At 45.5% G+C, this 19,879-nt stretch overlaps 1 protein-coding gene across 5 annotated transcripts in view; it reads left to right on the forward strand.

The window, feature by feature from the left end:
* The first annotated feature begins 303 nt into the window (after positions 1-303).
* SLF2 (SMC5/6 complex localization factor 2) overlaps positions 304-19,879 on the forward strand; it is a 58,551-nt gene continuing 38,975 nt past the window's right edge. For 3 of the 5 annotated variants that reach the window (XM_077823278.1, XM_077823282.1, XM_077823280.1), the window contains exons 1-5: positions 304-512; positions 9,641-9,684; positions 11,727-12,436; positions 13,522-13,579; positions 17,517-18,712. In XM_077823278.1, the coding sequence (XP_077679404.1) occupies positions 403-512; positions 9,641-9,684; positions 11,727-12,436; positions 13,522-13,579; positions 17,517-18,712 (2,118 nt within the window). In that variant the 5' untranslated portion in view covers positions 304-402. The remainder of the gene's footprint in view (positions 513-9,640; positions 9,685-11,726; positions 12,437-13,521; positions 13,580-17,516; positions 18,713-19,879) is intronic. The other 2 variants (XM_077823279.1, XM_077823281.1) reach the window with 1 other exon arrangement.

Raw genomic sequence — 19,879 nt, forward strand, 5'->3', positions numbered from 1 at the left:
AACACCAGCGCGAAGCTTTCCCGCCCTCCCCCTCGCGCGCCGGGCACGGACCAATGGGAGAGAGAGAGGCAGCACGAGGCGGGGCCGCCAGGCACCTTCCCACCCCCTTTCCCCCCCACCTCTATCCGTCGGGAGGCTCTCGCTCAACGCCGCTCCCCCGCCCTTACAGCCTAGCAGCCAATCAGAGGGAAGCTCGGTCTCTTGTCCGACCCCCCCATGCATTGTGGGAGCCAATTGGAGAGTTCGCGCCTCGTCTACGCAGCCAATCAGAGGTCTGCACGCAAGAGGGGCGGTGTCGCTCACGGCTGGCGTTGGAGGGCCGGGCCGGGCTGTGGGGAAGGCGGCGGGCGCGGCCCTGGTTTCCTCTCGCGCCTGGGCGGCGGCCTTCGTGCAGCCGGAGCCATGACCCGGCACCTCGGCGCTGGCTCCTCCGCACAGGGCTCTCCCGGGGGGACCCCCGGCCGCCATTTTAAGCCGGCGGCCGCCGGGAGAGAGAGCGCCCGAGACTGCAGGTACCGGCGGGCAGGACCGGGGCTCTGGGGCGCGGCAGCGGGTGTGAACAAACGTCCTGGCCCGCCCCCTCTCGGCGGGGGGTGACACCCCCAGGGAGACCGCAGCGCCCAGCGTGCCCTGGGGGGGGGCTGGCTGTGCCTCCTCCCCCCCCCGCAGGGAGACCGCAGCGCCCAGCGTGCCCTGGGGGGGGGGGCTGGCTGTGCCTCCTCCCCCCCCCCGCAGGGAGACCGCAGCGCCCAGCGTGCCCTGGGGGGGGGCTGGCTGTGCCTCCCCCCCCCCCCACAGGGAGACCGCAGCGCCCAGCGTGCCCTGGGGGGGGGCTGGCTGTGCCTCCTCCCCCCCCCCCCCCGCAGGGAGACCGCAGCGCCCAGCGTGCCCTGGGGGGGGCTGGCTGTGCCTCCTCCCCCCCCCCCCGCAGGGAGACCGCAGCGCCCAGCGTGCCCTGGGGGGGGGCTGGCTGTGCCTCCTCCCCCCCCCCCCCGCAGGGAGACCGCAGCGCCCAGCGTGCCCTGGGGGGGGGCTGGCTGTGCCTCCTCCCCCCCCCCCCGCAGGGAGACCGCAGCGCCCAGCGTGCCCTGGGGGGGGGCTGGCTGTGCTGTCGTCGTCCCCCCCCCCCCCCCCGCAGGGAGACCGCAGTGCCCAAAAAGAAAAGTTTCAGAGTAACAGCCGTGTTAGTCTGTATTCGCAAAAAGAAAAGGAGGACTTGTGGCACCTTAGCGACTAACCAATTTATTTGAGCATGAGCTTTCGTGAGCTACAGCTCACTTCATCAGATGCATACCGGTATGCATCTCATCGGATGCTCACGAAAGCTCATGCTCAAATAAATTGGTTAGTCTCTAAGGTGCCACAAGTCCTCCTTTTCTTTTTGCGAATACAGACTAACACGGCTGTTACTCTGAAACCTGTTGCAGTGCCCAGCGTGCCTTGGGGGGGGGGGGCTGTGCCTCCCCTCCCCTCCAGAGGAGATGGCAGCATTTGCCATGTGCTGCTGCATCTCAGTTTTTCTAGGAGGATTCTCCCATATAGACATTTGCAAGTGCCCAACTCAGAGGAAAATAAGTTCTGTCGCCTGCTACACTCCCAAGTTCCACCCACTTGGGACACTGTCAGAACAGACAGATGCCTTCTGGGCTTGGTTTGGCCTTCATGAGATGCACTTTTCATGAGATGCAAAGTGCATCTCGTGGTTTGGGAGGGCTGTTGGGCTCGCCTCTGTGGAGCTCTGGGTGGTTGCTTATGCAGTTTGTGTGCTCACCTGCTTGTGAGGAAAAACTGCAGTAGCGCCAACACCCAGATGAAGAATTGATAGTGTTGTGTTGCTTAATAACAGGTGCTGATGGCAAATTGATCTCTCCACTCTTTGGAGGGTGGTAGGTGATGGGCTAGCTCTTTCTTTACTTTTATTTGATGCCAGTGGTTCTGATAACACAAGATGGCTGAATGGCAGACTTGGGAGCAAATTGAAAATGGTGGCTGACCCAAGAAGTACTAATTCAGGAAGTCATACTCCTGTGTGCAGAGGTTGCAGCTGTCAATATGTGCTGGTCTGTTTTGAGTCCAGGAAGAATTGTAGCCAATTGAGAGAACTGGTCTTAAGAGCTCAGATCAAAAGAGAGAGCTTCTGTTTATCTTTAACTCTAGTTGGCCTGTCCCAGATATGACTAATACCAGCTCATGGTTTTGAAATCAAAGCAACATGAGGGTGGCACCAAATGATTTTTTTTTTTATACCAGCTGGGTTCATCTGTCCAGCTGTTTGTGTGACCCATGCTTGCTTGGTGTGGTGCTGTGTCCCCCTCTAGTGGCACCTAGCCCAGCTAGAGCAGGGGTTCTCAAACTGGGGGTCGGGACCCTTCAGGGGATCGCAGGGTTATTACATGGGGGGGTCATGAGCTGGCAACCTCCACCCCAAATCCCACTTTGCCTCCAGCATTTATAATGGTGTTAAATATATTAAAAAGTGTTTTTAATGTATAAGGAGAGGGTCGCACTTGGAGGCTTGGTATGTGAAAGGGGTCACCAGTACAAAAGTTTGAGAGCCACTGAGCTAGAGATTGAGTCTGCTACAGTCTCGGGTAAGAACCATATGGCTTTTAGTTTATGCAATTGAGGCTCATACGCTAAGCTTCAGAGGTCTCAAGTTCTATCCCGCCCACTGATGACCAGGTTCTATTGGTGCTACGCTTGCAGTCAGCTGAATTCTGCTGATGACTTGGTCAGCTCCATCCCAAATTTTCTGTACGTGACAGGAGGCTTTCTCCTACATGATGGAGCACCTTATTTTGCCCTTCTATTTCCTTTATTTTTCCTCCATCTTAATATTACCTGTTCTAGAGGGAAAACAGGTATGGTTTCATTTTCCTCTCTGTATTACTTCCTGTTTGGGAAAGTGAAACTGATTTGTGTGGCTTTCGTTCTTTGTGAAGCGTTCAGATGAAAGTGGTTATTTTGAAAATGTGTTTTGGCCAACTTGCATCCTATTACTTTGCAGACTTTGAAAAGACTGTCATGAGATGGTAGATGTTAAAAAGCTTCCAGGAGGACAAAACGAAGTCATTACTCCTATAGATCTATTAGTTTGAGATGCTCCATTGCGGCAGGGGCAGATATGTTTGGTACCCTGCTCCCATTTTGTGTAACTGTGCTTTGTCTGATGGACTAGCAATATTGGTGCTGCTGCAGATTTCTTTGGAGATTAAACGTGGATCTTACTGGATCTGAATAAGATGGATATAGATAATAAATAGTTTGGAAGGGCTGTGGACCCTTATGTTCTTAGGGTATTAAACATTAGTTTCAGTGGTTAAAAGTCCTTTATAAGGAACTTTTATTAAAAATAGGCTTGTGCTGTTGTTTCCTGTTGTATGAGATATGAAGAAGGCTTGAAAAGTGTTAGAAGGGTTATTTGCTTTTTTTTTTTTAATTGAAGGATTTTGTTTGCTTCTTGTCTTATTATCAGGAATGTTGAGTAAGATCATCCCGGTTGTGTGTGGGGTGCTCCTGAGTCCTTTTTGATGGTCTCGGATTTATTGTCTCGGATTAATACTTGCACATTAATTGAAAGAGTGTTAGTAAAGACTTTTTCCCCCCTTTTAAAGTCTGACTGAAAATCTTTCCCCTCTCAATTACTTGCTTTCATTCTTTTAATTATTGTGACACTGTCACTTCACTAGTTCTCCATCTTCCAGGGCTGATGACCTGGATTTTCAATGCTTTTTGGGTTTGTTTTTGTTTTTTTGTTTTTTTTTTAAGGGGAAGCAAAAATGCACTGCTTCCCTGAATACGCACAAACCTATGCATCCTCTTAGGTTTTTATCCCCACTGAGTTATTTGTCTTTGTCGTGTTTTGCCTTTATCTGAAGTATCTAATATACTCCATTGTCTGAGAGAGGATATTAGTCTTGAGTGATAATTGACCTATTAATAGGACAGATACTATCGCCCCTGGTTACAAAAGGCAATGTGTCTTTAAGGTCTATCCTTCTACCCTTTCTGTTCTAAATTTTACAGTGACATTAAAAAAATTGATGGAAAGAGCAAATACCAAATAAAATTCTGTAGCATTTACTGTTTTAACCCTGAAAGAAAAGCATATATACTCAGGTTTTTCTGTCCCTTCTTTTGGACTGAAGTTTCTGACCACTGTTGCTTCAGCGTGCAAGGGCAGGGAAAATGGTACTGCTGTGGGCCTGCAGGGAGAAGGCTGGAGAGTAGAGCTTCCTCCAAGAGCCTGCCTTCTCCTGCTGGGTGAGGCAAAGGTGGAAGATCATTAATTATCGGAATAATGATGATCAGGGCTTTTTATGTACTATTCATGACTTGTCTATCTTGATAGTATGTAAAATTATTTTCTCCTAAGTATGGATTTCCCCCCAAGCATGGCTGTGATGTTACATCTACCCTAGATGTTAACAAGAATACATAGTTATTATAGGTTTCAGAGTAACAGCCGTGTTAGTCTGTATTCGCAAAAAGAAAAGGAGTACTTGTGGCACCTTAGAGACTAACCAATTTATTTGAGCATGAGCTTTCGTGAGCTACAGCTCACTTCATCGGATGCATACCGTGGAAACTGCAGAAGACATTATATACACACAGAGACCATGAAACAATACCTCCTCCCACCCCACTGTCCTGCTGGTAATAGCTTATCTAAAGTGATCATCAAGTTGGGCCATATCCAGCACAAATCTAGGTGGTCATATAGTCTGGTCACAGCACATGTTTGTTGCAATTGTGAGTATACTCTGAAATTCAAATGTTAATTTAACCCATTTAAATTAACGTTAGGTGCAGGAAATTTCCCGTGTGTGCGCCTTAAAAGCAACAGAATCAAAAGTTAGTGTTGTTTTTTTTAAACATAAGGTTTCTCCTCCAGTCTTTTTAAAAATCAAATGTAAAAATTAATATATTGCTCTTAAAAGGTGACTGAAAAGTGCTATAAACTTAAGCCTCAGTTCAGCAAGGTACTTAAGTATGTTCCTAACTCTAAATATGTGGGTACTGTAGTCACACTGACTTTCTGAAGGCATGTGCTTAAGTCCCTGAATTGAGGCATTTGCTGGACTTCTAGATACAGAGCTAACTGTCCCCTTCTGGCTCAGAGCTAAAGACAGTTTTGTAACATGTCTCTCCTTGCTTAATTCCCATATAACAAGCTATCACTTTAATCTGTAAAAGCATAACCAAAATATGGGTAATTGGAGATCTTAAATGACAGTCCTCAACAAATAAAGCTGGTCTTTGTAATCTTATACTTTCCATCTGCATACTAATTCAGTTTGACTAGAGTGTTAGAAAGTACACTCTGATTACATCACCCATAGGAAACAATTTTAATAAAGATCTCTCACCATACATCAGACTCCTCCTTTCAACATCATTTGTTTGGAACCTAAAGAAACTTCCACAAATAAAAAAATAGGAACCATCTTGCAAGTCAGTAATAATTTCCTTCTCTTCTTGGAAGAGCGTAGATGGTGGTCATTTAATTACTTTTGAGTTAGACTGGGGTGGCTAACCTGAGCTTGAGAAGGAGCCAGAATTTACCAATGTACATTGGCAAAGACCCACTATAATATTTCAGTAGCCCCCCGGTCCTAGCACCTCTCACCCACTGGCAGCCCCACCAATCAGTGCCTCTCCGTACCTCCCAATCATCTGCTTCATGGTGTGCAGGAGGCTCTGTGAGGGAAGGAACGAGGACATGGCAGGCTAAGGGGTGGGAGTGGGAAGGGGTGGAGTGGGGGCAGGGCCTGTAGCAGAGCCAGGAGTTGAGCAGTGAGCAACCCCCCCCCCGGCACACTGGAAAGTTGGCACCATAATTCCAGCCCCAGAGTCGGTGCCTATACAAGGAGCTGCATGTTAACTTTTGAAGAGCTGCATGTGGCTCTGGAGCCACAGGTTGGCCACCCCGAATTAGACTGTTACGGGTTCCCCCTGGGGTGCCTCCAGTGGCAGGACTTCAGGAGCCAGGCTGTGCGGGTTCTGGCCTCCAGCTCTGGCTGCTGCCCTCTGGCTCTGGTCCCAGGCACCTGCTGCTATGTGGCAGGAGCTGGCCCTGGGTGCTGACCCCCTGGTCCTGGCTGCACAGCAGTGGGCTCCACCCTGCGGCTTCAGCTGTGTAGACCCTGCTCTGACCACACAGCAGCGTGCGCTGACCCCTGGTTCCGGCCATTCAGGCTCAACCCTGCCTCTCCCCCCATTGCTTTGGGCCCTCACTGCCTTCCCCCTCTGACCTCCTCATCCAGGGCTTAATTTGTCCTGGGGCTTGCTGAGAAAAGTGAATTAACAAACATAGAAGTATCACTTTTCACAGCAGACTTACTAACTAGCTGAGAGGCTGTGGTAAGTGGTACTTGTATATTTGTTAGTATCGTATCATTTATCACAGCCTCCCAGCTAGCTACTGAGTGTGCTGTGAAAAGTGATATTGACAAACATACAAATATCAGCAAAAACGAGGAGTCCTTGTAGCACCTTAGAGACTAACAAATTTATTTGGGCATAAGCTTTCATGGGCTATAACCCACTTCATCAGATACATGGAGTGGAAAATACAGTAGGCAGGTATAAATACACAGCACGTGAAAAGATGGGAGTTGCCTTACCGAGTGGGGGGTCATTGCTAACAAGGCCAATTCAGGTAGCGTGGATGTGGCCCATTTCCAACAGTTGACAAGAAGGTATGACTAGCAACAGAGGGAAAATTTATTTTTTGTAGTGACCAAGCCACTCCAAGTCTTTATTCAGGCCTAATTTAATGGTGTCAAGTTTGCAAATTAATTCCAGTTCTGCAGTTTCTCATTTGTTTTTGAAGTTTTTTTTGTTTGAAGAATTGCCACTTTCAAGTCTGTTGTTGAGTATCCAGGGAGATTGAAATGCTCTCCTACTGGTTTTTGAATGTTCCAATTCTTGATGTCCTATTTGTGTCCATTTATTCTTTTGCATAGATTGTCTGGTTTGGAAAATGCACATGGCAGAGAGGCATTACTGGCATATGATGGCATATATCACATTGATAGATGGGCAAGTGAATGAGCCCCTGATGGTGTGGCTGATGTGGTTAGGTGCTATGATGGCGTCCCTTGAATAGATATGCGGACAGAGTAGGCAGTGTGGTTTGTTGCAGGGATTGGTTCCTGGGTTAGTGTTTCTATTGTGTGGTGTGTAGTCGCTGGTGAGTATTTGCTTCAGCTTAGGGGGCTGTCTGTAAGCGAGGACTGGCCTGTCTCCCAAGGTCTGAGAGTGAGGGATCGTCCTCCAGGATATGTTGTAGATCCTTGATGATGTGCTGGAGGGGTTTTAGTTGGGGGCTGTAGGTGATGGCTAGTGGCATTCTGTTATTTTCTTTGTTGGGCCTGTCGTGTAGTAGGTGACTTCTAACCCAGGAACCAATCCCTGCAACAAACCGCGTTTCCAACTCTGTCTGCATATCTAACTTCAAAAACAGAGTTCAATGAGAAACTGCAGAACTGGAATTAATTTGCAAACTGGGGAAGGGGGTTGTTAGAAGGTTATAGATTGCTGTAATAAGCCATAAAATCCACTGTGTCGAATGAGTCCATGATTTTTAGTAAAGAGAAAAGGAGTACTTGTGGCACCTTAGAGACTAACAAATAGTACTCCTTTTCTTTTTGCGGATACAGACTGACACGGCTGCTACTCTGAAACCCATGATTTTTAGTGTGTAGCAAAAATTTTAATTTAAGCTCCCAGGCTTTCTTTTGAAAGTATTGTGCTGGTTTCCTTTGACGATTAGGACTGATAGGTCAGAGATAGTGATCACTTTGTGAAAAGCAAATTCACCCACATGTGATGTAGTGTTTTTTGTCTCATCATTTTTCTCTGTGAGTGCATTTGACAGCATAGTGATTGTCTGGTTTCACCCACATAGTTGCTATTGGGGCATTTAGTGCACTGAATGAGGAACACCACATATTGTGCTAGGCATGTGTAGGAGCCATGGACCTTGAAAGGTGTTTTCCTGGGGGGGTGTTGATCATTAGAGATAGGGCATTGCAGCATCTCTAGTGTTACTTCGCAGTGTGTCTGTTCTAGCTCATGCTAGACTCAAAAGGAGTAAATTGAGTGCACTTATACTGAAGTGGGAGGAGGAGAATTGTAAAGGTCTTGAATAGTAGGAGGAGAAGCTTGAAGTTGATGCCTTGGAAGAGTGGAGTCGGTGGAGGGATTCAGATAGGGGCATGATGTGATTATTGGATAACAAAGAGAGAAGGCAGTGTGTTCAGAGAGGAGGAGGCTGCAATTGTTGTAAATCAGGGATGTTTTAAAAGCTATACCTATCTCCAGAGCTTGATCAACAAGACTGGTTGGTTGATATTTTCAGAGTTGAATGCAGGGGTTTTAGCCACACAGGTTCAAATGAAATTAATGGAAGCAGTGTGGCTAAATCCCCTCATCAACTTTGAAAATCTCACCCTTAAAAAGACCACTTAGTACCAGTGTTCCCTCTAATTTTTCCCACCTATGTTTGGAATGAATTTTGTTCATATCAGTGCACATAACAAAATCCATGTGGTAGAGGTGGGGCTGAGGGGTTTGGAGTGTGGGAGGGGGTGTGAGGGCTCCGGGTTGGGGTGCGGGCTCTGGGATGGGGCCAGGGATGAGGGGCTCAGGGCTGGGGCAGTGGGTTGGGGTGCAGGGATGTGAGGGCTCTGGCTGGTGGTGCGGACTCTGAGGTGGGGCTAGGTATGAGGGATTTGGGGTGCAGAAGGGGGCTATGACAGGGAGAGAGGACTCCCTCCCCACCTCTCCCCCCAGCAGCACCTGGGCTGGGGGGGAAGGCACCTCTCCCTGCCACAGCAGCTCCACGGCTGGGGCTTCAGGATAGGGGGCCCTCCCCCGGCCCCTGCAGGTCTGGCCAGGGCTTGGTTCGGGGAGGAACACCCCGTGACAATTCCAGGCTGGGGCTAGGCCATGCTGCGCTTCCCCGGCCCCTGGCTGGGCCCCGGCATAGTTGGGGCTGGGAGCCACCCTGGCCAAGGCAGGTCCAGGGCTGTGGCATAGTTGGGGTGGGGGGCTGCCCCAGCTGCAGTAGGTTGGGGCAGGTCCCCGAGCAGGTTCCCTGAGTGCCTCCGCGCAGCTAAATAGGCTGCTGTGTGGCCACACAGCTTGCAGAGAACTTAGCTTAGTACTTTATTTATAAAAAGAAAAGGAGGACTTGTGGCACCTTAGAGACTAACCAATTTATTTGAGCATACGCTTTCGTGAGCTATAGCTCACTTCATCGGATGCATCTGATGAAGTGAGCTGTAGCTCATGAAAGCGTATGCTCAGATAAATTGGTTAGTCTCTAAGGTGCCACAAGTACTCCTTTTCTTTTTGCGAATACAGACTAACACGGCTGCTACTCTGAAACCTACTTTATTTATAGTTTCTCATTCCATTCAGAGTGGGAAAAGGAATTATGTCATCTGCTTGTTTTTTTCAAGGCTTTATACTGGACAGAATGCTATTGGAACTTAGTTTTGACATTTACAAAATTTTCTGTAATGAATGGGTAAAATATTGCAGGATTTCAGTTTTATCTGTATTTCTTATGACAGCATTGATATTATAAAAACTGTATATTTAGGCTATAATACTTCTGTTTCCTTTTCAGAAATCAGTCTATTACAGATTTCTTCAAACCAGCTCCAAAACAAGGTAAGTTAATATTGTTATGAAAGATCTTTCGTACATGAGTTTTCTTAAATTATACAAGCGCAGAAATCTAACTAAACTTATTTCCAGTTGCGAAACTTCTAATCTATAGAAGATCTTAGCTCAGGTGTGGGCAAACTATGGCCTGCGGGCCGGATCCGGGCAGTTAGGGCATTGGATGCGGGCCAGATCACCACCCTCGTGGCACCACGGGCCCCGCACTGCTCCCGGAAGCAGCCGGCACCACATCCCGGGGGGGCCAGGATGGCAGAGGGCTCTGTGCGCTGCCCTCGCCTTCTGGCACCGTCCCCTGCACCTCCCATTGGCCAGGGATGGGGAACCGCAGCCAGTAGGAGCTTTGGGGGAGGTACCCGTAGGCGAGGGCAGCGTGTGGAGCCCTCAACCCCCCACAGCCCTCGGGCTGCAGAGACATGGTGCTGGCCACTTCTGGGAGCGGTGGGGCCTGGGCAGGCAGGGAGCCTGTTTTAGCCCCGCTGCGTGCTGCTGCCACCCCGGAGCCGCTGCAGGTAAGTGGCGCCGGGCCAGAGCTTGCACCCCAACCCCTTGTCCCAAGTCCCCTCCTGCGTCCCAACCCCCTGCCCTGAGCCCCCTCGTGCACCCCACACCCCTTCTGTGCCCCAACCCCTTGCCCTGAACCTCTTTCTGCACACCGTACCCCCTCCCACACCCCGCACTCCCTGCCCCAGCCCTACATTCATGGCCTTGCATGCAATTTCCCCACCCAGATGTGGCCCTCGGGCCAAAAAGTTTACCCACCCCTGCCTTAGCTGTATAACCAGATGTGTGTGTAATGTTGCTGATCAAATAGGTCTGATGTAACCCTGCATGAATTCTAGTAGGGTAATAATGGCAAGGTTACAAATTTCCTTTCCATTGAGGCTAGTTAAGCTAGATGGTGGATAGTAACCCAAGCTGTGGCACAGTTTCATTTTTATGTTTTGGGCATTAAAATACTGTTTGAAATAATTTACGTAGTGCAAGTGAGCACTGAATTACTTAATAGTCTGTTTGGCTGGTGAGAGAGAGAGATGGAGTCTGTGGATATGTCTATGCCAGAGGTGGGCAAACTACGGCCCGCGGGCCACATCTGGCCCATGGGACCCTCCTGCCTGGTCCCCTGAGCTCCTGGCTGGTTAGGGGAGGCTGTGCCTCCTCAAACAGCCTGGCATGGCCTGGCCCCCGACCCCTATCCAACCCCCCCCCCGCTTTTCTCCCCCTGATGGCCCCCCTGGGACTCCTGCCCCATCCACCACTCCCTGTCCCCTGACCACCCCCACCCCGTCCTCCCGCAGCCTCAGCTCATGGTGCTACCAGCACAATGCTCTGGGTGGCAGGGCTGGGGGGGGGGAAGAGGAGGAGGAGGAGAAGGAGGGCGGGGCGTGGGTGGTCGGGGGGGTGGTGGTGGATGGGGCAGGAGTCCCGGGGGGGCCATCAGGGGGAGAAAAGCAGGGGGGGTTGGATAGGGGTCGGGGGCCAGGCCAGGCCATGCCTGGCTGTTTGAGGAGGCACAGCCTCCCATAACCGGCCCTCCATACGATTTTGGAAACCTGATGTGGCCCTCAGGCCAAAAAGTTTGCCCGCTCTGGTCTATGCTGTGCAAAAAAGGTGTGTTCTGAATTTGGGTTAGTTAACTAAACTAGCAGTAGAGAGACAGCAACTCAGTTTTTAACTTTGGTTAGCAGGTTGAGTTAGTCTCTGGGAGCATGGCATTGAACTCAAGCTGCTAATCCAAATTAGTTTTTAACTTGGGTTCTCATAGAGGTTTTAACTCAAGCTGCTAAACAGAGTTAAAAACTGAGTTGCTCTTCACTACCATGTTAAGGACACACCCTTTTAAAACTGAATTAAGGACACACCCTTTTTTGCAGGACAGACATACCTTTTCTTTATTTGACTGTAGGTTCTGCATTGTTACTTCATATTTTGTGTCTAAAAGCTTTTTTATTTCTATCTGTAATAGTGTGGTGACTAAATTATGCATAATTAATTTTATATTTTGTATCTCTTTAAATTTGGCAATAAAGACAGAATTGTATTGTGTTCTCCGGACAAAAGAAATGTAAAAAATGGGGATGTTGAACTGTCAGTCATATGTACAGAACGATTTGAAAAGAAAATATCATCTCAGAAGAAAACTAGAAGGGAAAGGATTCCAGTCCAATCGCCAAACAAGAGTCCTGTAATGGATGACTTATTGAGAGGAGCTAACAGAGAGAGAAAGGACAGTCCAAAAATTTTAGAGAACAATAGACCATGCATGGTGCTAAACACAAAGTATCCGAAGGTTGTGGTTCGAAAACTCCTTATGTCTGCAGGCTCTCCCAGCTATTCCTTGACAAAAAAGGATACGACTAGTAAGAGAGAACCTGGGAGGAATGAAAAGTGTCCAATTAAAACAAGAACACCGTTTTATGAAAATGGTAGGGAACAGCGGATTGACTGCGTGGATCTAGAGGAGGCCAGTTCAGATGTTGCCAGCAAATGGGTTTCAACATCAGAAGTTGACATCTTAAAAAACTATGCCAGAAGTAATGGTAACGTGAATAATAAACCTTTGTGCCAAAAAGCAGGGCATTCCACAAAGCTCCAGTACAGCCCCGTTGAATCTCAGTTTTGGTTACCACTGGAAACTTACTGCAGAGAAGGAGAGAAGAAGAGACAAAGAATGGAACAACCTAAACTGCAGCCCTTCAGTCCAGTAAAGGTATTCTTAGGACCAGGTATATCAAATCAGGTATGTCTGCAAGTGTCAATAAGGGCCAAACCTCTGACCAATATTTTAGATGAATGTGATTTACATACAGAATATATTACATAGTATTGTCTTTTTAAGCAAAGCATTGATAAAGTGATTACTAGCTATTTTTAGGTTAATCAGAAATAACTAGCTGAAAAGTTGCCTGGTTAAAACAGAAGACTACCGAAGCTAGGTAAAGTTTACTCTAATACACCAAATCTTGAGGACCCATCTGATAATTCATAACCTTAGCCATAAGCATTGAGCAATAGGAAGGGACATTAGCTCTCTTCCTGGCAGCAGTGGTCTGCCTTCATTCTCAATTTTCAGTGCAAACACTGTGCTTTGATGGAAATTGTAGTCCCTCTCCCAGTGGTAAACTTAAATGCAAAGGCAGGTGTACTGATGCTGGAAACCAGTACAAGTGTGCAAAAATAGTATAAAGTGAAGTATATTGATATAACTGATGGCATTTTATTTTAAAAAAAAAAAAGCTTATGTTTTTGACAAGGTAATTTTAGGTGAAGCAGTGATCCTCTCTCCCTGTGTGCCACTTTTTAGGTATTTACAACCTTAGAATTAAGGCAGCGGTTCTCAAACTGTGGCTGGGGAGTCCAAAGTGGTCATGACCCTATTTTAATAGGGTCACCATGGTGGTGTTAGACTTGCTGGAGCCCAGGGCTTCATCCCTGTGCGGTGGGGCTCTGGCTTCGGCTTTAGCCATGGGTGGCGGGGCTCAGGTTACAGGCTTCCTGCCTGGGGCTGAAGCCTTGAGCTTGGGTTTTGCGCCCTTCTCCCGGCCTGGGGTGACAGGGCTTGTGTGGGCCTGGGCTTTGGTCCCCACTCCTGGGGTAATGTCGTAATTTTTGTTGTCAGAGGGGAGTCGCGGTGTAATGAAGTTTGAGAACCCCTGAGTTAAGGCATAACACGCTTTTAGATGTGAACCTTACAGCCAAGAGAAACAAAAAGTAGTTTTAAATAAATGGAAATGGCATTGGTATTTTTTTCTAAAATTGAATATGGTATTTATTTCACCAACCGGCGAGCCCTGTTTAAAAACACTGTTTTCATCTTATTAACAGGGCAATGGATGTCTTTTAAGAAAAAGATCAAGCTCTGCTTCATGGGAGACTGCCTCAGGTAGAAACAACAATGCTAATGATGTAGAATTAGTTGGAGCAAACAGGTTATCTCATTTTAATGATTGTCCTTTATTAATGGTTAGATTCCTTTTGAAGTTTGAATACTCCTTGTATGTGCATGAAGATGAACTGAGACTCTCATAATTTCATAGAGGCTCATCAGTAACTAAGAAACTAAACATGAAACTGTACCACAAATATTCTGTGTTTTTTTTTAAGTAATGTCAGTTAAACAGACCTAACTATTTCTGCTTTGCAGTGGTTTGGTCTGTTGTGGCAAAGTTTAAAAATGACTTGGAGCTGCTGAAAGTATTAAAATACAGTATGTAATTAAGTGGTGCTGTAGCCATGTTGGTCACAGAATATTAGAGAGATGAGGGCTCTTGTAAACTTGAAAGCTGGTCTCTCTCACCAACAGAACTTGGTCCAATAAAAGATATTACCTCAGCTACCTGGTCTTTCTCTAGTGTATATATAATTAAATCAGGATATGATGTTGCAGAAATGAGCTGTGTTATCAGTTTGCTATAAAAGGATTAAGCATGAATTCCTAAGACCTTTAAACATAGAAACCACAATATTGATTCAAGATTAATTTGGAAATTCCACCTTTACTGTTGTAGTTTTTACAACTTTTGTCTTTTTAAACTTTTTTAAAAAATAATAATGGTTTTACTTTTTAATTAGGGCTCTCGATTAATCGCAGTTAACTCAAAAAAATTAACTGATTAAAAAAATTAATTGCACTATCAAACAATAAAAGAATACCAATTGAAATTTATTAAATAGTTTTGGATTTTTTTTACATTTTCAAATATATTGATTTCTATTACAACACAGAATACAAAGTATACAGTGCTCACTGTATTTTTTATTACAAATATTTGCACTGTAAAAATGATGAAACTTTTTCAATTCACCTCCTACAAGTACTGTATTGCAATCTCTTTATCTTTAAAGTGTAACTTACAAATGTAGTTTGGGTTTTTTTGTTACATAGCTGCACTCAAAATCAAAACAATGTGAAACTTTAGAACTACAAGTCCACTCAGTCCTACTTCAGCCAATCGCTCAGACAAACAAGTTTGGTTACAATTTTCAGGAGATAATGGTGCCCATTTCTTGTTTACAGTGTCACCTGAAAGTGAGAACAGGTGTTTGCATGGCACTGTTGCAGCCAGCATCACAAGATATTTATGTGCCAGATGTGCTAAAGATTCATCTATCCCTTCATGCTTCAACCACTATTCCGGAAGACATGCGTACATGCTGATGACAGGTTCTGCTCAATAACAATCCAAAGCAAAGTGGACAGATGCCTGTTCATTTTTATTATCTGAGTCAGATGCCACCAGCAGAAGGTTGATTTTCTTTTTTGGTGGTTTGGGTTCTGTAGTTTCTGCATTGGAGTGTTGCTCTTTTAAGACATCTGAAAGGATTCTGTACACCTCGCTCCTCTCAGATTTTGGAGGGCGCTTCAGATTCTTATACCTTGGGTCGGCTGCTGTATCTATCCTTAGAAATGTCACATTGGTACCTTCTTTGCGTTTTGTCAGATCCGCTGTGAAAGTGTTCTTAAGATGAACACGTGCTGGGTCATCACCCGAGACTGCTATAACATGAAATATATGGCAAACGCAGGTAAAACAGAACCGGAGACATACAGTTCTCCCCCAAGGAGTTCAGTCACAAATGTAATTAACACTTTTTTTAACGAACATCATCAGCATGGAAGCATGTCCTCTGGAATGGTGGCCAAAGCACGAAGGGGCATATGAATGTTTAGCGTATCTGGCATGTAAATACCTTGCAATGCCGTCTACAAAAGTACCATGTGAACGCCTTTTCTCACTTTCAGGTGACGTAAATAAGAAGCTGTCAGCAGTATCTCCTGTAAATGTAAACAAACTTGTTTGTCTTAGCAATTGGCTGAACGAGAAGTAGGACTGAATGGACTTGTAGGTCCTCAAGTTTTTACATTGTTTTTCAATGCAGTTATTTTTTGTGCATTTGTAAGTTCAACTTGCATTATAAAGAGATTGCACTACAGTACTTGTATTAGGTGAAATGAAATATACTATTTCTTTTGTTTTTTACAGTGCAAATATTTGTCAAAATAAATATAAAGTGAGCACTGTACACTTTGTATTCTGTGCTGTAATTGAAATCAATATGTTTGAAAATGTAGAAAACATCCAAAAATATTTAAATAGACAGTATTCTATTAGTTTAACAGTGCGTTTAATTTTTTTAATTACTTGACAGCTGTACTTTTAATATATTGCTTTTCTTTTAAACCATAATTTTGTACTATTCAGTATATAGATGTTGCATAAACTGAATTAAAAAAAAAGATTAAACCAAATGAGTAAATCCTAAAGTAATTCCATTGAAATCAATGGAATTATTTTGAGTTTACATTAGAATTAAAGCTGCGAGTCTGTCACGGAAGTCATGGATTCCGTGACTTTCCATGATCTACGTGACTTCTGCAGCCTGTGCTACAGTTTGGGTGTGTGGGAGGGGGCTCAGGGCTAGGGGCAGGGGTTTGGGTGGTGTGGGGGGCACTTATCCTGGGGTGGAGGGCTCCCTGGCTCTCACAGGCATGGCCCTGCACCTCCTAGGTAGAGGAGGGGCCCCCCGCAGCTCCCATTGGCTGTGGCTCCTGGCCAATGGGAGCTACGCAGCCGGCGCTTCTGGCGGGACCGGGAGCAGCGCGCGGAGCCCTCTGACCCCTCCGCCGCCTAGGAGCTGCAGGGGACACACGGAACTAGGTAGGGAGCCCCTGCCCGCCCCACAAAAAACCCCAGCACCAGCAGGATTCCAGACAGCACCCTCCCCATTGAGCACCCACGGCCCCCCACCCAAGTTTTAGTTAGGGGTATATGGTAAAAGTCATGGACTTTTTGTTTACTGCCCATGACCTGTCCGTGACTCTTTTACTAATAATACCCATGACTAAAGGGTAGCCTTAATTAGAATAAATAAGGGCAGAATTTCATTCACTTTGTGCATAGGTTACTTTGCTTAATCTGTTTTTTTTAAAAAGGACAGATTCATACTTACCTAAAAAGCGAACATCACAAAATTAATGCATAGTTGACAATGTGAGATATTGATTCTGTTTACTTAAATATCAAAATATAGCAAAATAAACAGTGCATGTTAGTGCACCAGTTTTCAGAATAACAGTGCTTTTGCCCAGCTCTGTGTCTCAGGTATCAAATTTAGCTTTAGAAGAAGGCATCCTTGGGTCTCTTTTTAAGTTGGATGGATTTACCAACCAATAGCTTTATATATGGTAGCATTTTTTACCTCCCACTCCCCCGGCCAGGCTGCCAGAGGTGACAATGCCTAATTAGAAATTTGGAATTGGACCACCACCCAGAAGATCAGTACCTATATTTTAAAAGAATCCAAAAGGGAATGGGATCTGATAAGTGTGTTAGTTACTGTGATACTTTTAATTCTGTTTTCAAAATCAGTTTTCAGAAGCCCAGGTATAAATAAATGTGTTTGAAATAAATTACATCAGACTTAACGGAAACTTTCCTCTGTTCTCAGACATGATCCCTCTTCCCTTAGTCTGGGCTACTGTCAGTCCAACATATTTTAATTCTAGCATATGGAGCAGGTGCCCCAATATGATACTGAGCTCCTTTCTTAAAAGAAACTGTTCTTATTTCATTGCCAAATTAGTTACAAGTAGTAATGCACATGTATAATCTCAACTAAAGATAACTGATCTTAGCCTGAATACTGTGGGCTAAGTGAGAGAGTTGCTGTTTGTGCTCAAACATTTTGTCAGTTATGTCATTAATGAGGAACTGACAGTTGTCTTACTACTTTATAAAAGAGGAATGTTGTGACACAGTTTCAAGAGGGACACTGAAATTTTTACAAAATATGAAACTTTTTTCAAACTTTTTCCACAGATGATTCATCTCAATCAAAGCAGGTTTCAAAACCTGAAGTTTCTTCCCCACTTCTATCAAGATGGTCATCTGAAAAGGCTGTTAATATATGGAAAAACCAGTCATTCCGCCTTAACTCAAAAATTTCTTCAGGACTGTCCAAACAAAAAGACTTTCCTGGGAAAAAAAAAAGAATATCTATGAATATGGATTTGAAAAGTTCAGGAAAACCTGTGGTACAAAGTTTGAATGAACCTCATTTCAGCAGGTCGTCTGAAAAATGCCAAAGTAGAAAGTCTGAATTCATTAAACACATTGTACTAGAGTCTCCAGGTAATGGTGTTCTGCAACTAGAGGATGCTGCTATGTCACATAGAGAAGACTTGTCTCTTTCAGAGGAATATTTTGACATAAGCCACAAAAAGGAAAAAGGTAATTCCTCGTATGTGGGTTTATCACCTTTAAATTCTGGACACTGTGCTAATAAAAATGACCAAATCCATGTTGCAGATACCAAAGAAAATCAGTTGCAAGCAACCCGCTCACATTTCCTCTTAGAAAAGTCAACATCTTTTTCTCAGGAAAAAGCTACTGTAAAGACTTATATCCATGAATTAACTAAAACTCAGTCAAACACAGTGTGCACAGAAGAAATGAAATGCCTACATTCTTCTTCCCACATTGAAAGTGCTAGTTCATCTCAGGTATTGGAAACTAAGAAAGAGCAAGACAGAGTGAGACAGACTGAACCTATCCTTTGTAAAGATGATAATGTACAGCTTCCCTCAGATTCTCACAAGAACTTTACTAAATCAAAAGAGAACATTGTAAAGACTTCAGAAGATAATTTTAACTTGCCTTCAGTGGAAATTTTTGAGAAGCCTGTATTTTCAGTAAAGATTGGCAAAGTTGTTGCACGTTCACTGTATTTTGAAGATGGTTGCTCAGCTAATAGCACTAGTTCTTCACAGATTTCAAATGAGTTGAACATTGAAAGCTCCACCATAACAACTTCTGTGTTGAATAGAAAATTAAGCATCAGTTCTGATAGTGAAGATGAGAGTTTTGACTGTAATCTGGACAGCGATGAAGAAGAAATGCTCTTGCCACTGCAAGATATCCTGTCCTCAACTTCAAAATCATGTGCTGGAACTCCAGAGGGAGCTTGTCTTGAGGATCTTTCACAGGACACCTTGACTCCATCACCCAAACGTCCTGTAAGTGGCTAAAATTTTTTTCATCTGAGTCAAATTTATCGGTGTTTTTCTTCTGACACTTCAGTGTTTCCTATGTAAGAAGAATCTCTTGTAAAGTCTTGTGTATTTGGCTGTAAAACTGGGTAGTCAGTTCTGATCGTATAACATGGTGAGCATCCTTTCATCGTGTATTATACCACACTCATACCTATGCTATCTGAGCATTTGCAGTGATTACATAAAGTAAATAAGTTCCTTTGGCTTCTTCCACTTGAGCATATTAGTGGTTTCAGGAACTTTGTTTTCCACTTACTCTTCCTGTTAAAACAGAAATAGGCTTTACATTTCCATACTGTCCTGAATGTGGCAAGATCCTTCCTTGGTCTGCTTCATTTCTTCTGGGAGTTCAATATTTGTTGGGCTGGCTGCTGAGTAAGCTGTTCCCCAGTCTCTAGAAGTTCATCCACCTTGATAAATTTAAAAGTAGTTAGCAGTGTTCACTCTAATTTTTTTTCCACGCATGTGCGGAATGAATTTTGTTATGTGCACCAGTATGGAGGTGATGTGCGCCATATTGGCGCACATAACAAAATTCATGCAGCGGGAGTGGGGCCGAGGGGTTTGGAGTGTGGGAAGGGGCTCAGGGCTGGAGCAGAGGGTTGGAGTGCAGGGCGTGAGGACTCTGGCTGGGGGTGTGGACTCTGGGGTGGGGCTGGGGATGAGGGGTTTGGGGTGCAGGCTGCCCTGGGCTACAGCGGGGAGAGAAGACTCCCCACAGCTCGCCCTACCCGCAGCAGCACCTGGGTGGGTGGGAGAGGCACCTCTTCCGACCCCCACCCCGGGCTGCAGCAGGTCTGGGACTGGGGAAGAGTCATCTCTCCCCACCACAGCCCTGCGCGGTGCTTAATAGGCTGCTGTGCGACCGCGCAGCTTAGCGGGAACCTAGCTAGTTAGTGAGCTGTGAAGGTTCAGGAGGTTGACCTGTGAGCATGAAGTGTTCTTTGAAGTGTATCAGACCATCCTATTGAGGGAGCCTGAATTTCAAGGAAGCTGAGAATACTTGGGAACTTGCAAGAGGTGCCAGGACTTATCCTGCCATCACTTCTCCTTTTTTCCTCAGTCTGTCCATTAGGATGAACCACATCTTACAATTTACATGAGTATTATGGGGATAATTTAAGGTTAGCA

Source organism: Eretmochelys imbricata, chromosome 7 (genome assembly GCF_965152235.1).
Source record: "Eretmochelys imbricata isolate rEreImb1 chromosome 7, rEreImb1.hap1, whole genome shotgun sequence".
NCBI classification, from domain to species: domain Eukaryota; kingdom Metazoa; phylum Chordata; order Testudines; family Cheloniidae; genus Eretmochelys; species Eretmochelys imbricata.